The sequence below is a fragment of the Lepidochelys olivacea genome (assembly GCF_965140295.1).
Source record: "Lepidochelys olivacea isolate rLepOli2 genome assembly, chromosome: 10".
Classification (NCBI taxonomy): domain Eukaryota; kingdom Metazoa; phylum Chordata; order Testudines; family Cheloniidae; genus Lepidochelys; species Lepidochelys olivacea.
The window spans coordinates 31,355,248-31,369,642 of NC_140420.1; the positions used below are offsets into that span (position 1 = coordinate 31,355,248).

Consider the following 14,395-nt stretch of genomic DNA (forward strand, 5'->3'; position numbering starts at 1 on the left):
GTTTAAATTTGCAGGACACTGGACAGCTCTGCTTCCCTTTCCCACTGCCACAGCACCTAAGGAAGGCATGGAGCTCTATACTGAGGCTGTGTTCAGACACTTTGGGGCTAATCTTCTTTAGCCTCAAAGGGAATTGAAAAGGCAGCCTGTGAACATGTGCTGGTCTCTGCACTGTTCAATACTTTCACTGGAAGAAGGAGTTCTCTTGGGAGCTAGAGGCAACCACTTCCATCAACCTCTTCCTCCCCGGACAGCTGCACTGCAGGGGCTAAATGTCAGCAGCCCCTCTGGACTGCTCTCCATGGAGCTGCACTGGGAAAGAAAGGGGAGAAAGGATGGATATTTGGCAACTCCAAAAATATAAAGAGGGGATGATTTAATTGGTGGTGCTTAGTCCCTTCTGAGGCACTACTGGTCTGTCTGGTATTGGCAGTCCATTTTCATAGCCTTCAACTGTTATTGTTTTCCCCTTGGACATCTCCACAAAAAGCCAGATGATTCTGACGGGCTTAGTTGTACTTATCATTCATTTATTTATGGTAGTACCCACTGTGTGCTAGACACTTTCCAAACACTCAAGGATAGTCCCTCCTCTGAAGAACTCACAGTCTAGGGGCTGGCAGGCAAGCTGACAGAGATTAGAGGGAAGAGGAACATTAGGCAATTTATATTCAAATCAATTTGATTCATTGTAGTTGAGAGGGTTTAAGTGGGACTTTAGTGATGCAAACGCCTTGAGCTCGGAGGCGAATGTCACTCAAGGAGCCAAGCAAGTGAGTACACTTTTCCCAATAAAATACACAAACTTCTAGATGCTTTATTGCACTGGGGGATGGAGGGAGGGGAACTACAGAGGTCTATCTGCAGAGGCAAACATCTGCACAGTCCTCAGAACGGGGAAGGGGAAAGAAAAATATTTAAATCCTGTTGCAGGTCCTGGTACGTCCTATCAGACTTCTTGAAATTGGAAGGCACAAAGGCTGGATACTTGCAGACACCAAGGCAAAATCCTTAAGGCCTTTAAGAATCGGTAAGGACACCTTTCTCTTTCCTTGGATTGGAAAACACTGAATAATTTATACAACTTCCTTGGAATTGCAGCCACAAGAATCTCCAAAGCTTTGTTGTCATCTGGAGCGTAAGAGGAAAAGGTAATGAGAATTCATTCATTCATCCAGGAATCTCTTTCACCACCTGACATCCTCCAAATCCTCTACAGTCAAAAATGTTAACTCCAGTGCTGATGGAAGCACAGAAGCTTCAAGGAGATGATGGCTCTCAAGCAACTTGTTTTTCAGGTGGGTGAGGTCCACCAGACTGTTTCGATCTAGGAGAAGGTGCTCTAACAGCCCTAACTGTGAAATTAAGACCATACTGGCATGTAAGCTGAACACTGACCATGAGTAACACGAGATGGAACAGTAGTTCCCCATACAGTTGCGGAGATGTAAGGGAAAATACAGGACTCTGCTCTGGGGGAATGATAAGAGAACCAGGGCCAGGTGATTCAGAGGTATCTGACATTGGACACTCATCCTCTCTGAGAACAAATGAAGCAGTTGGTTTGCTGAGTGTTAACTGAAGCGTGGGCATCTATCTCAAAGATTCATATGGATCTGACCTAAACCTCATTTGAGGCACCTTCCATCCAGACAACGGATCAGAGGAACCTCTCAGTGCAAATCCTGATGGATCTGTAAAGATTTTGCTCCAAGTCCCAGAATTAAATCCTTCCTCAATCCTCATAATAGTTTCTAACTTTAGCATTGGCTTGGCGGGTATTAGACCTGGTGTGGAACTAAATAATCACTTGAACACCAGACCTGATGCTTTAGTGGATCCAAGCATATTGAATCTGACTGTTGAGAACAAAGCCCTGCACAGAAACGTGGCATAGAAATATGGTCAGAACCAGAGTCTCCCCTGCGCCTAGAAAGTGATCAATTCAACTCTCTTGACCTCCTTACTTCCTGCTTAGGGCTCTCTTCTTTGCAAGAGTACTTGTTAAAATGGTCTCTCTTTTCTACCAAAAGGCTCCAACAGGGGAATCAAAGCCTCCTGAAACTCCAGATAGAACAGATGACCCAAGGATTCAGAGACCGAATGGAAGATCTGCACACTATGGCACCTCAGTCTGTGCAAAAGCATCACTAAGTTAATTGCTCTGATGTTTTCTCATCCCAGAAGTAGAGACTGCACAGGCAAAACAAGTTTGGGAGTGTGACCTTCCACTGAATGCTGGAAACATTTTACAGTTACTTACTGGTAACTGTTGTTCTTTGAGAGTGTGGCCTTTGCATATTCACACTTGTGGGACCGATGCATCCTGGGGTCGAGCTGTGGACTAGAGAGCAGTCCCTTAGGGCCATTTGCCCCTTCTGGATTCTGAAGGTACAAAAGGAAGCATGGCACAAACCATGCTCAGTTTGTTTCCTAATTTCAGAATTCTTCACCTGGAACTCTGAAGAAGTGGGGAAGGTTGGCAGGGACTGTGAATATGCAGAGGGAATGCTCTGGAAGAATGACAGTTACTGGTAAGTATCCTCCCCTTCTTTGAGTGGCCTCTGTATATTCCCACTTGTGGGAGAGTAGCAAGCAGTGCAACCTACTCAGAAGGTGTACTGAGGAGTTTTAGATGATCAGAAACTGCAAGATTGCGCAAATGAGGACCAGCTCTGAATGGCAGGTCAAGAAAGAATTATAATTGACCATAATTTTGTTCTTCAAGATCAGACATGAGTGAGGGACAAATCTGGTTTCAAGTACATACAAAACTTCAGGTAACAGTTTTGCAAATTCTCTGAAAAAGACAGATGGCCTGCAATGGATGCTGTTTTTAGATTAGATGAATACCATTAGTTATAGTCAGGTGAATGAACACCTGGTGAGTCATAACAGTGATGCAAAAGAGAGCTGGGGAAATACAAACAGGATAGTGGCCTGTAAGAGACGGAAACAGACATGACTTGAGATTGACAATGTGGATAAAATCACTGCCCACATCACATTTCCCATATGGACTACAGTTTACAGAGAATTGGCCATTTGGACTGTACCTGACTATGACTGGGCTGTAACTATTGTTATGAAGGATGTCCTCTTCAGAGGTGTATGGTACAGATAATATTCTCACCAAGAGCAAACTGGAGGTCCCAAGAGCTTTGTGAAACAAGACTCCAATCCCAAAGCAGAAGAGATGCATGCACCAGAGGGAATAAATACATCCACCTTGTGGTACTCCAGCACAACCAACTACACTGCTACAAAGAAATCAAGATTCTTTGGCACAGCCATGAAGGCAAAGTCTGGGGCCAAAGAAGTCAGGAAAAGGTCTCCACTGCACAGCATTTACAGAAGAAAGAGCACATCCGGGAGAAGAGGTAATTGTATAAGGAATAACATGCACATGACTGTGGCGTTTCAGGTATATTGCATACTTACAAGAGTATGGTATTGCAATTAGTCTTGCGTTTTTCATTACCCCAAGAAATGCAGATATCCAAGAATTCCTACATATCTGGAGGCATTACCTCATTTATATCCACTGCACTGCAACATGTAATGCTGTTTGTATAATTTCCCAAGCTGTTTTCTTTTTTTGTATTTGAAATTTCTCATTAATTGACAGCTTAAGTTTATAATTGTAACTTTTAACATTCGGAGGGCTTGTCTACAATGGAGTAGCAATGTGCACAACGGGGCTGTGATTTCTAAAGGGGACTAATGTGTCACACAGTAATTGGTCTGGGTAAGCCCTGCTGGTATGCACTAAAAGTTCCCTAGTGCACACCAGCAGGGCCTACACAGACCAACTACTGCATGGCAAATTAGTGCACTTTACAAATCACACCTCTGCAGTGTGCATTACTAGGGTGACCACCTTTTCAAAAGGCAAAAGTGAGACACAAGCAGGTAGGTTGCCAACCCTCCCGGTTTCACCAGGAGTCTCATGGAATCGGGCTCTGTCTCCCGGAGGCTACTGTAGCCAATCTGGGAGATTTTAGGCTGCTATAAGTCAGGCGGCACAGCGGGGCTAAGGCAGGCTTCCTGACTGCCCTGGCCCCAGGCTGCACCCAGAAGCGGACAACACACCCCTGCAGCCCCTGAGGGAGGGGCAGGGGGCTCCACGCGCCATCCCTGTCTGCAAGCACCTCTTACTTAGCTCCCATTGGCTGCAGTTCCCGGCCAATAGGAGCTGTGGAGTTGGCGCTCGGAGCGGTGTGCAGAGCCCCCTGCCCCTCCCTCAGGGGCTGCAGCCTGCCTTAGCCCCGCTGCGCCGCTGACCAGGAGCTGCCTGAGTTAAATGCTGCCTGGCTGGAGCCTGCACCCCAACCTCCTACCCCAGCTCTGAGCACCCTCCCGCACCCAAGCTCTCTCCCAGAGCCAGCACCCCACCCCCCTCCTCCATCCCCACCCCCTGCCCCAGCCCTGAGCCCCTCCTGCACCCAAACTCCCTCCCAGAGACAGCACCCCCTACCCCAATCCCCTGCCCTGGGCCCCCTCCTGCACCCAAACTCCCTCCCACAGCTTGCACCCCCTCCTGTACCCCAACTCTCTGCCCCAGGATCAGCCCAGAACCCCCTCCCACACTCTGAACCCCTCAGCCCCAGCCCGGTGAAAGTGAGAGTGTGGGAGAGCGAGCAATGGAGGGAGGGAGGGATGGAATGAGCAGAGCAGGGCCTCGGAGAAGGGGTGGGGCAGGAGTGGAGCCTCATGGCAGGGCCAGGGCACAGGTGTTTGGGTTTGTGTGATTAGACAGTTGGCAACCCTACATGCAGGAGCCCCACCAGTCTTTGTGGCCCCACTCCCTGCCCCTCCTCTTTTCCCTGAGACCCTGCCCCCTGGTCAGACTGGAAGCCAGAGCTAGGCCTTGGTAAGAGCCACTCAGGGAGCCCAGGTCGCTGTGGGGAGCCCCGAATCCTCCAGCTGCCCTGGGTAGTGTGCCCCGGGTTGTCGAGACATGGTCTGGGGGTGGCTTTTGGGCACCCCAACACCCCACCCAGGGCAGGTGGAGGGTCCGGGGCTCCCTGGACAGCTCTTACTATGGCCCAGCACTGACCTCCACCTTGGCCAGGGAGCGGGGCCTCAGGGGAAAGAGGAGGAGCAGTTGCAGGGCCTCATGATTAGGGGGGATAAAGGCCCACCTCAGCACCCCTCACTGGAAAGAGGTTAGTGCCACCCCTGAGCCTGGGGCGGGTGCGGAGCAGCACTGCAGGGAATCCAGGACAAAGGCTGTCCTGGAGTCATTTAGTCCGGGACCAGGTCTTGAACTTTGCATTTCAGGACTGTCCTGCCCAATTCGGGACGGGTGGTCACCCCACCATGTAGTCAAGCCCTAAGTCAGGATTTCCCCAACATAATAGCCAACATCAGATCTCATGTTAGACCTTCTTTGGAAACTTCTAACCTGCCCAATTCTGAAAGGTTAAGTAGAGAAATGTAAATGTCCACGACACAGGTGTGCAAAATGGTTCATCCCCAAAAGTTAAACGTAGGCCAGAACTAGTCTGGTTTATCTTCTTTTCCCTTTCAGATATTAGAAACCACACACAATTTTAAAATGATGCTACTAGAAGGGGATGGATTACTCAGAACCTTGGGACATGGAACACTCTGCCTGTCCCTTCTTGTTCACTATTTTCAATTCAGAGCAGTTCAGCAGACACCAAAAGTCTTAACCATTGGCTTACATTAAATGAGTTGGTGTTCTGAGCCCACCTCTCAGTGGACAGGTGTCCACTGCACAAGACACATGCATCTGCCTCCCTTGTTGGTAGTCTCAGCTGAGAGGCCAAGGATCTACATACCCTGTTGCTAGAAGTGATGCCTCCATGTCAGAGTGCAGGCATGGGGAGGTGGGGTGGAAGGGGGGTCACAGTGTGAGGAAACCTACATTGCTGTTGTCCATGCTGTAGCACTTCAGGAGACAGAGGATTTCGTTTTGAAAGGTGTCAGTCCAGAACTTTTCACTGGCACTAACCTCACTTTAAAAAGCATACACATACACACACATGTTTGTATATCTATATCTTTGCACACATGAGACATACAGAGCACTCAGATGTAATGAAGAGGTGAAAACAGAAAAGTATTCATACCAAACCAGGAAGAATAGGTGCAAGCCACATGTGTCTGCCATCACCACTGTCATTAACTCTGTCAATCAGTTTGTCTGGAGTTCGGATATCTCCACACACCCCCTCTAAAATGTTGACACTGTCTGGAAAAGCAGCAATGTCTGAAACAAAACTTAAGCTTAACTAACCAAACAGGAAGAGTCAAAAAAACCATCATTTTACAACCTATGTTTTTTCTACCAAACTTTGTCATAAATGTATTCTCTTTAGCAGTATAAATTATAAAATCCTTCCTACAGCTAGGCTGATTGGAGGACATTTATTGGTGACCTTGTCAGTTAACTGAAGAATTTAGGGCCAGATTTTCAAAGGTATTGGAATAAACCAGCAGATGGCACCTAAGTGCGAGCAGCCAAGTCCTGGAGGATCAGTGGCCTACAGGGACAAGAGGTCAGAGGAGTCCATGGCAGCTGGGACGAACTGGGGGGTGGGTGCCATCTTGTCTGTAGTATGTGTGTGTGTGTGTGTGTGGGAGGCGCTTTGGTGGAAAGAGGAAGGATTGTGTTTCCCTTGGTGTGGGTATGCATGAGTCTGGGGGAAAGGACAAGTTGCGAGCACTTCAGACTCAGACTCGCTAGTATCCTGAGGGCAGGTGATGACCAAGCAGTCAAAAAGCAGCGCCCCACCAGGCTGGAGGCTCAGATTGAGCAGCCACCAGAGAGCAGTACACCTCACCAGGCTAGTGCAGCTCAGCTTTATGTGCCCCACCAGTGGGATTAGAGGCCTTGGGTGGAGGAGCTAAAGGTTTTGGGCACCTCCAGAGGCAGGAGAAGGGATTCTGCTGTTTCATTGTTGTTGTTGAATTCCCTTATGTTTCTCACTACATTTAGCCCATTGGTCTGTACACATTCCCATGCCTAATATTCCTGTATAGAAATGGCTACAAAACTCCTGTGTAATTCAGTTTTGTGCCAGGAGTTTCTGGACCTCCATAAGCAAAGGAGGCAAATGCCAGACCTGGCAAGGAATAGGTGCACGCTCACTACCTAAGGACATCTCCAGCATATGGGGAAGGGGGTGTTTGGCCTAGTATTTAGGAGCCTATTATGATTTTTGAAAATGCCTACACGGATTAGCAAAAAGAAAAGGAGTACTTGTGGCACCTTAGAGACTAACCAATTTAAATAAATAAATAAATAAATAAAGTCATATATAAATAAATAAATTAAATTGGTTAGTCTCTAAGGTGCCACAAGTACTCCTTTTCTTTTTGCGAATACAGACTAACACGGCTGTTACTCTGATACATGGATTAGATATGCCTAACTCCCACTGATTTCAAAGTAGGTATCTCTGACTTCATAAACACAGTTCCATCTTCACAGATGAGAGTTTCCTCTCCATACTCTCTGTGATGGACCCAGTTTTTTTAGGATGAATTTAGGAAGGTTCCTTGTGTGCAACTCGGTTCAGGGGATGTCCATGGAAAAAATAATCATCCCCAGGGGTCCGAGCAGGCTTTTATGATCTCTTTGAGCTTTGGATCTAGAATGCCATACCTTTATAGTTTTGATAACCATTTGCCCAATGGTGGTCTGTATGAGTAATCCCAGGCACATCAGTGAATGAGTGGGTGTGAGGCTGCTCTTGTCATGATTTAGCATAAATCTGAAAGATAACAGCACCCTAATGCCGGTGTTTGTTGTCTGTTGCAATTCAGTTCTGTATCTTGTCTTTGACAACTAAATAAGGGAACAAATGAATTTCTTTGGTTCTGACTTGAGCCACAATTGTTCCCATACCTCTGTGAATATGCTCAGAGATGTCTGAAGCGTGAAGATTCAAATCTATCACTGCCTGAATGATCTTCTTATAAAAGTAAGAGTTTATTTACTATGACTTACTGTTCTAGTGGTAAGGTGACATGTGTCTCTGGACAGAGAAGTAGATGGTATGTACTATTAAATGCCTTAACTTTACATTGGCTTGTGGTTTTGTAATAAGTAATGCAGTATTTTTGTCTGCAGATAAATAAATACTTCCTCAGCAAGGGGAACAGTCTGCCATGCTTGTCAAGACACTATATTCTAATATTATCATCAGTCAGGAGAAGAGGTTTCAGACTTCTTTACAGGGACCATTCAACCACAAGCTCTTTTTTTACAAGACAGATTTAGGAAAAGTCTTCCTGATCTTGGATCACTTTCAGAAGTTTAAATCATTGGTTCTCCCAAAGCTTTGAGACCATCCAAAAAATCTCAGCCTTCCAATTCTTGCAACTTCTGGAAACCATGGTTTCCTGTGAAAACAGAGTTTAGTGGGCCATGCTGCATTTTTGAGATCTGCAGCATTTTCTCCTGAGTAACTGGAGCTACCAATCTGCCAGCAGAAACAAACTGCTGACTCTTCCTCGTCCCATTCAGACTCACAGCAATGAGGACTCTCAAGGAATCTGCTCTTGAGAAAATGTTTCTTGGAACCACTCTCTACATAACCAGTTACAAGCCTCTCCAGCTAGAGAGACAGAAAGCCAATTTGTTTAAATCAGTGGACAGCTGGGTAGAACTGGTATCACTATTGTGGAGGATGAGGGGTTACTTCAGGAAGAACTGCACCAGGAGCTACATCTCAATACCAAGGTGGAATGGTCAGAGCAGTGGTGAGCAACCTGCCACCTACGGGCTGCACACAGCCTATCAGGGTAATCCACTGGGAGCTGCTCGCGGCCATGCCTGTGGATGGTCAATGTAAACAAACGGTCTCGTGGCCTACCAGTGGATTACCCTGATGGGCCATGTGCGGCCCGCAGACCGCAGGTTGCCCACCACTGGATTAGAGAGTGAGAACACCCTAGAGGAGCACATGTGTGGAGGAGCAGAAGAAAATGGAAATCTTGAGTTAGGGATCTCAACCAGGACAAAAGTCTGAAAGACTTAGTGTATCTGCTAATTTTGGAGAACTGCTCCTCCCACTGCAGGGATGTGAGGGAATATGCTGAAGGAAAAGTACAAAGGAAGGGAGAGAGATCCTTTTCTTGAGCAGAACAAGGGAAGAAGCTTTGAAGCAGAAGCTGGAGTTTGAGTGTCAATCATACCTTGGAGCAGTGGGTTACCCAGAGGGAAAAGAAGCTGGAGACTAAGGCTAGTGAGCTCCTGAAACTGGCCAATGAAGCATTAGCCTATACACTGTGGCAGAAGAAGCTGTGTTGCAGTGAAAACTGGTCCAGGACTGTGAAGGATGGTGTGACCAGGATACTAAAACATGGGTGGAGACCTGCATTCACATGCTGAGCGCAGAAGTTGATTAATGGGAAGCTGATGTAGATACAGGGGAGTTGTTTGACCCCTCGAGGCTCCAGAAAGGCCTTCCAAGAAGGACAACTGGCTGTTTGTCAAAGGACCAGGCATCCCATGGCATGAACACTCAGAACCAGTGTACAGAAGAAGCTGCAATAATGGCAGTAGTACCCAGCAGACCTATATAATAATGAGCTGGAGGGAACTGGAGGAGAAGGCTGCTATGACTGATGGGAACTGGGCTGAAATCCCTGAGACATGCTCTTTATGGGAAAGGTTCTTAGTGCAAGTGATAAAGTGGGAGCAGAGGCTAAAACCCCTCAGAGCTGAAAAGGAGACTGGGGAACAGCAGTCTTTATTGCTATAGAAGGAGCTAACTATACTCCAGAACCAGCTTAATGTCAAGCAAGGGTTGAAGTCTGACTTGGAGAAGGATAAAGAACTAGAGGGCCTAAAGGCTGAAGTGGCCACCCTGCAAAAAGATCTGAAATATTGCAGAGTAAGGCTATACAGAATGAGAACAGGCTGGTGAAGGAGGTACAACAGTCAGCTGAAAATAAGAGCTGCCCTGCTAAAGCTATAAAAACATGGGACCATGAGAAAACTGCAAGACAAAGCCCCAGCCACTATGCTACTAAATTGAAGGTACCTACCCCGAAGAATAATGAAAACTTGTGTGGTTCTGTGGTCCAGAACATCATTCAAAAATATTCTGGGTGCAGGAAGAAGGGCAATGGGGGCTGCTGAGTGAGCTGTTAAAAGCTGTAGAAAAATAAAAGGGTGACATTCTTAGTATTCAAAAATCCTGAGAGAGGTATGAGCTTGAATAAAGACAGTCTTCATTCTGAGAGGTGTGCTTGTGTCTGCTGTAGCCAGGGAGGCTCCTCTCCAAAAGAGCAAGAGGCTGCCTCAGACCAATGTAACCATGGTAAAAGCCCAACATTGTTGACTGCATTCAAGAAGCTCATCTCTTGCATCCTGATTTCTTTCCATTTAGTGGTAGTTTGGAACCGTGAATCTGTGCCAAGGCACACAAGCCAACAAAAAAAAAATAAAAGTAAAATAATAAAAATAAATTAAACAATCAAAATGAACAGCTCTAGTCTAACTAAACTAAATAGATAACTAGCTCAATCAGCAGGCACTGGGAACAATCTGTTCCAACAAATCCAGGTTATCTTAAGCTGGTGAAATTCCTGGTCCGTCTGCTACTGTGGTTGTAAGGAACTGAGGCAGCTGGAGCCAACCCCTCCCTTCTATAGCTTTGCCTTCAGAACATTCAAGAACAGTGAGGGGAGGGGCAGGAGGAGCCATGAGAATGCTCTAATGGGCACTACTATGAAAAGGATCCACCAGTCCAAGCTGCATTGCCAGGCCCATCCCAAGAGCCGGAATGTGAAGAGGCCACTTGATGAAGCAGCAACATTATGAAATTCTGCCTCAATAATTATCACCAAAAACTCAAGAGCAATCACAGCAGTTAGTCAGGAGAGGTAATACTGCACTTTTTGTATAGGTCAGCAGATGATGGTAGGATAGGGTCCATCAAGGACTGAAGAGAGTGTGTATGCAAGATAAAGGGAAGCTCAGTCTGGTAAAGGATACTGTTTTCAGTGAGTAAGATTTTGTCTCCATGTTCGTTATACAACTCTAGTCCATTCAAACCAATATAGTATGGATCACCCCAGCTCGTTAGAAGCTGAAACTGGAAAATAACTGAAAGATGTTATTAAGGAAAATTTTGATTCCAACGTTTTTTCTATTTCAGAAGAAAGTTATAAGAGAATAGTAAATCTCTACAGTGAATAAATGACTGTGCAACCTTTGCTCTGCCCACTTGTGTGTATGCATTATGATACTGTCTTTAATTACTGGGACACACATTATTTAGTACATCATACATTTTTTTCTACAGCCTTATTTACATGGGTAACATCTTGCATTATTCTTTTTCATTCTCTTATTACTTTCAATAATTCATTGTCATAATGGTGAAATATTCCTTCCTTGACTTAGACTGCTTCTGCCATAAGTTGTCTTCTCTCTAATTAATAATCTGCATTCACATACTGTACATATTCTTTTCCTCAAGCATCACAGTCTTCCCTAGGTGCAGGTCACATGATGAGCCAGCTAACTATGAAACTAAATAAGCTATGCACAAATACTCAACACAGGTATCCTGATTTGCAGTTCAGGAGAGGATTCAGGTAACTATAAAGCCCACTTAGCTAACAGCTTATGTGGGCTACAATTACTTGGAATACAGATACATGATTGTGATGCCACAGGGGACAATTATGATAATCTAGTCTCGTCTCTTTCATAATACAAGGCATAGAATTTATCCCAGTAATTCCTATGCCAAGGACAATAACTTCTGATTGAACAAGATCATGGCATTTTAAAAAAACATCCAGTTTTGATTTAAAGAGTTCCAGGTGATGTGGAGTCCACTACTTCCTTTGGTAAATTGTTCCAATGGTTAACCACCTTCACTGTTAAAAAAACTGTACCTTACTTCCAGTCTGAATTTGACTAGCTTGAACTTCCAGCCACCGGACTTTTGATTAAATAGTTTGTGCTAAGTGAGATTTGAAGACCTTGCATCACCCTTTTAAGTCCTTGTGCTGGACTAATCCCAGACCCACATAGTAACTGGGAATAGGAATTGCCATCCTGGATCAGGCGAGGGTCCATCAAGTCCAGACTTCTGTCTCCAACAGTGGCCAGGGCCAGATACTTACCACAAAAGTGCAAGAACAGTACAGCAAAACAGTACGCAGATGTGGGATAATATGCATCTCCTAAGTATCAGAGGGGTAGCTGTGTTAGTCTGTATCCACAAAAACAATGAGGAGTCCGGTGGCACCTTAAAGACTAGCAGATTTATTTGGGCATAAGCTTTCGTGGGTAAAAAAACCCCACTTCTTCAGATGCATGGAGTGAAAATTACAGATACAGGGAAAAATATACTGGCACATGAAGAGAAAGGAGTTAACTTACAAGTGGAGAACCAGTGTTGATGAGGCCAATTCAGTCAGGGTGGATGTGGTCCACTCCCAATAACTGATGAGGAGGTGTCAATACCAAGAGAGGGAAAATTGCTTTTATAGTGAGCCAGCCACTCTCAGTCCCTATTCAAGCCCAAATTAATGGTGTTAAATTTGCAAATGAATTGTAGCTTTGCAGTTTATCTTTGAAGCCTGTTTTTGAAGTTTTTTTGTCGAAGTTGGCTACTTTTAAATCTGTTATTGAATGTCCAGGGAGATTGAAGTGTTCTCCTACTGGCTTTTGTATGTTATCATTCCTGATGTCTGATTTGTGTCCATTTATTCTTTTACATAGAGACTGTCCGGTTTGGCCAATGTACATGGCAGAGGGGCATTGCTGGCATATGATGGCATATATCACATTAGTAGATGTGTAGGTAGATTAGTAGATGTGAGCCCCTGATGCTGTGGCTGATGTGGTTGGGTCCTCTGATGGTGTCGCTAGAGTAGATATGGGGACAGCATAGGCAATGGGGTTTGTTACAGGGATAGGTTCCTGGGTTAGTGTTTTTGTGGTGTGGTATGTAGTTGCTGGTGAGTATTTGCTTCAGGTTGGGGGACTGTCTGTAAACGAGGACTGGTCTCCCAAGGTCTGTGAGAGTGAGGGATCATTTTCCAGGATAGGTTGTAGATCGTTGATGATGTGCTGTAGAGGTTTTAGCTGGGGGGCTGTACGTGATGGCCAGTGGTGTTCTGTTATTTTCCTTGTTGGGCCTGTCCTGTAGTAGGTGACTTCTGGGTACCCGTCTTGCTCTGTCACTCTGTTTCCTCACATTCCGAGGTGGGTATTGTAGTTTTAAGAATGCTTGATAAAGATCTTGTAGGTGTTTGTCTCTGTCTGAGGGATTGGAGCAAATGCGGTTGTATCTGAGGACTTGGATAAGGATAATGGATTGCGTGATGTGTCCTGGATGGAAGCTGGAGGCATGTACGTAAGTATAGCGGTCAGTAGATTTCCAGTATAGGGTGGTGTTTATGTGACCCTCACTAATTTGCACTGTAGTGTCCAGGAAGTGGATCTCATGTGTGGACTGGTCCAGACTGAGGTTGATGGTGGGGTGGAAATTGTTGAAAACCAGGTGGAATTCTTCAAGGGCATCCTTCCTGAGGGGCGATATCATGAAGATGTCATCCATGTAGTGCAAGCAGGGGAGAGGCACGAGGGGACGAGAGCTGAAGAAGAACTGTTCTAAGTCATCCATAAAAATGTTGGCATACTGTGAGGCCATATGGGTACCCATAGCAGTGCCACTGACTTGAAGGTATAAGTTGTCCCCAAATCTGAAATGGTTATGGGTGAGGACAAAGTCACAAAGCTCAGCCACCAGGTGTGCCGTGGCCTCATCAGGGATACTGTACAAGGATACTTGTAGTCCATCCTCGTGTGGAATATTGGTGTAAAGAGCTTCTACATCCGTGGTGGCCAGGATGGTGTTTTCAGGAAGATCACCAATGCATTGTAGTTTCCTCAGAAAGTCGGTGGTGTCTTGAAACTAGCTAGGAGTGCTGGTTGCGTAGGGTCTGAGGAGAGATTCCAAATAGCCAGATAATCCTGCTGTAAGAGTGCCAATGCCTGAGATTATGGGGCGTCCAGGATTTCCAGGTTTATGGATCTTGGGTAGCAGATAGAATACCCCTGGTCGGGACATCTCCTTACCACAAACAGAGAGAGGCTTGAGCCCTGAGAAGCAGGGGGATTTATAACCTTTTAAACCTTATTTTTAGTGTTTACTGTTATAACATTGAATAGATCTGATATTTGTGGAAATGTCCAATCCTTCTTTGAATCTCATTAACTTCTTTGCCTAAGTGACATCCTGGAGCAATGAGTTTGTGTGAAAAAGTATTGCCTTTTATTGCTTTTGAATTCACTGTCTCTCAATTACTTTGAATGTCATCTTCTTCCCACTTGGATAGAGGGAGAAAAGAAGTTCCCAATCCAACTCCTCTATTTGGGAAAATTTATTTT

General features: G+C 45.5%; 1 protein-coding gene across 5 annotated transcripts in view; it reads right to left on the minus strand.

The window, feature by feature from the left end:
• Window positions 1-14,395, minus strand: part of KATNIP (katanin interacting protein) — a 179,513-nt gene that overhangs the window by 16,660 nt on the left and 148,458 nt on the right. For all 5 annotated transcript variants that reach the window (XM_084642115.1, XM_084642113.1, XM_084642117.1 and 2 more), the window contains 2 exons: window positions 10,979-11,089; window positions 6,099-6,238 (listed from right to left, as the gene is read on the minus strand). In XM_084642115.1, the coding sequence (XP_084498241.1) occupies window positions 6,099-6,238; window positions 10,979-11,089 (251 nt within the window). The remainder of the gene's footprint in view (window positions 1-6,098; window positions 6,239-10,978; window positions 11,090-14,395) is intronic.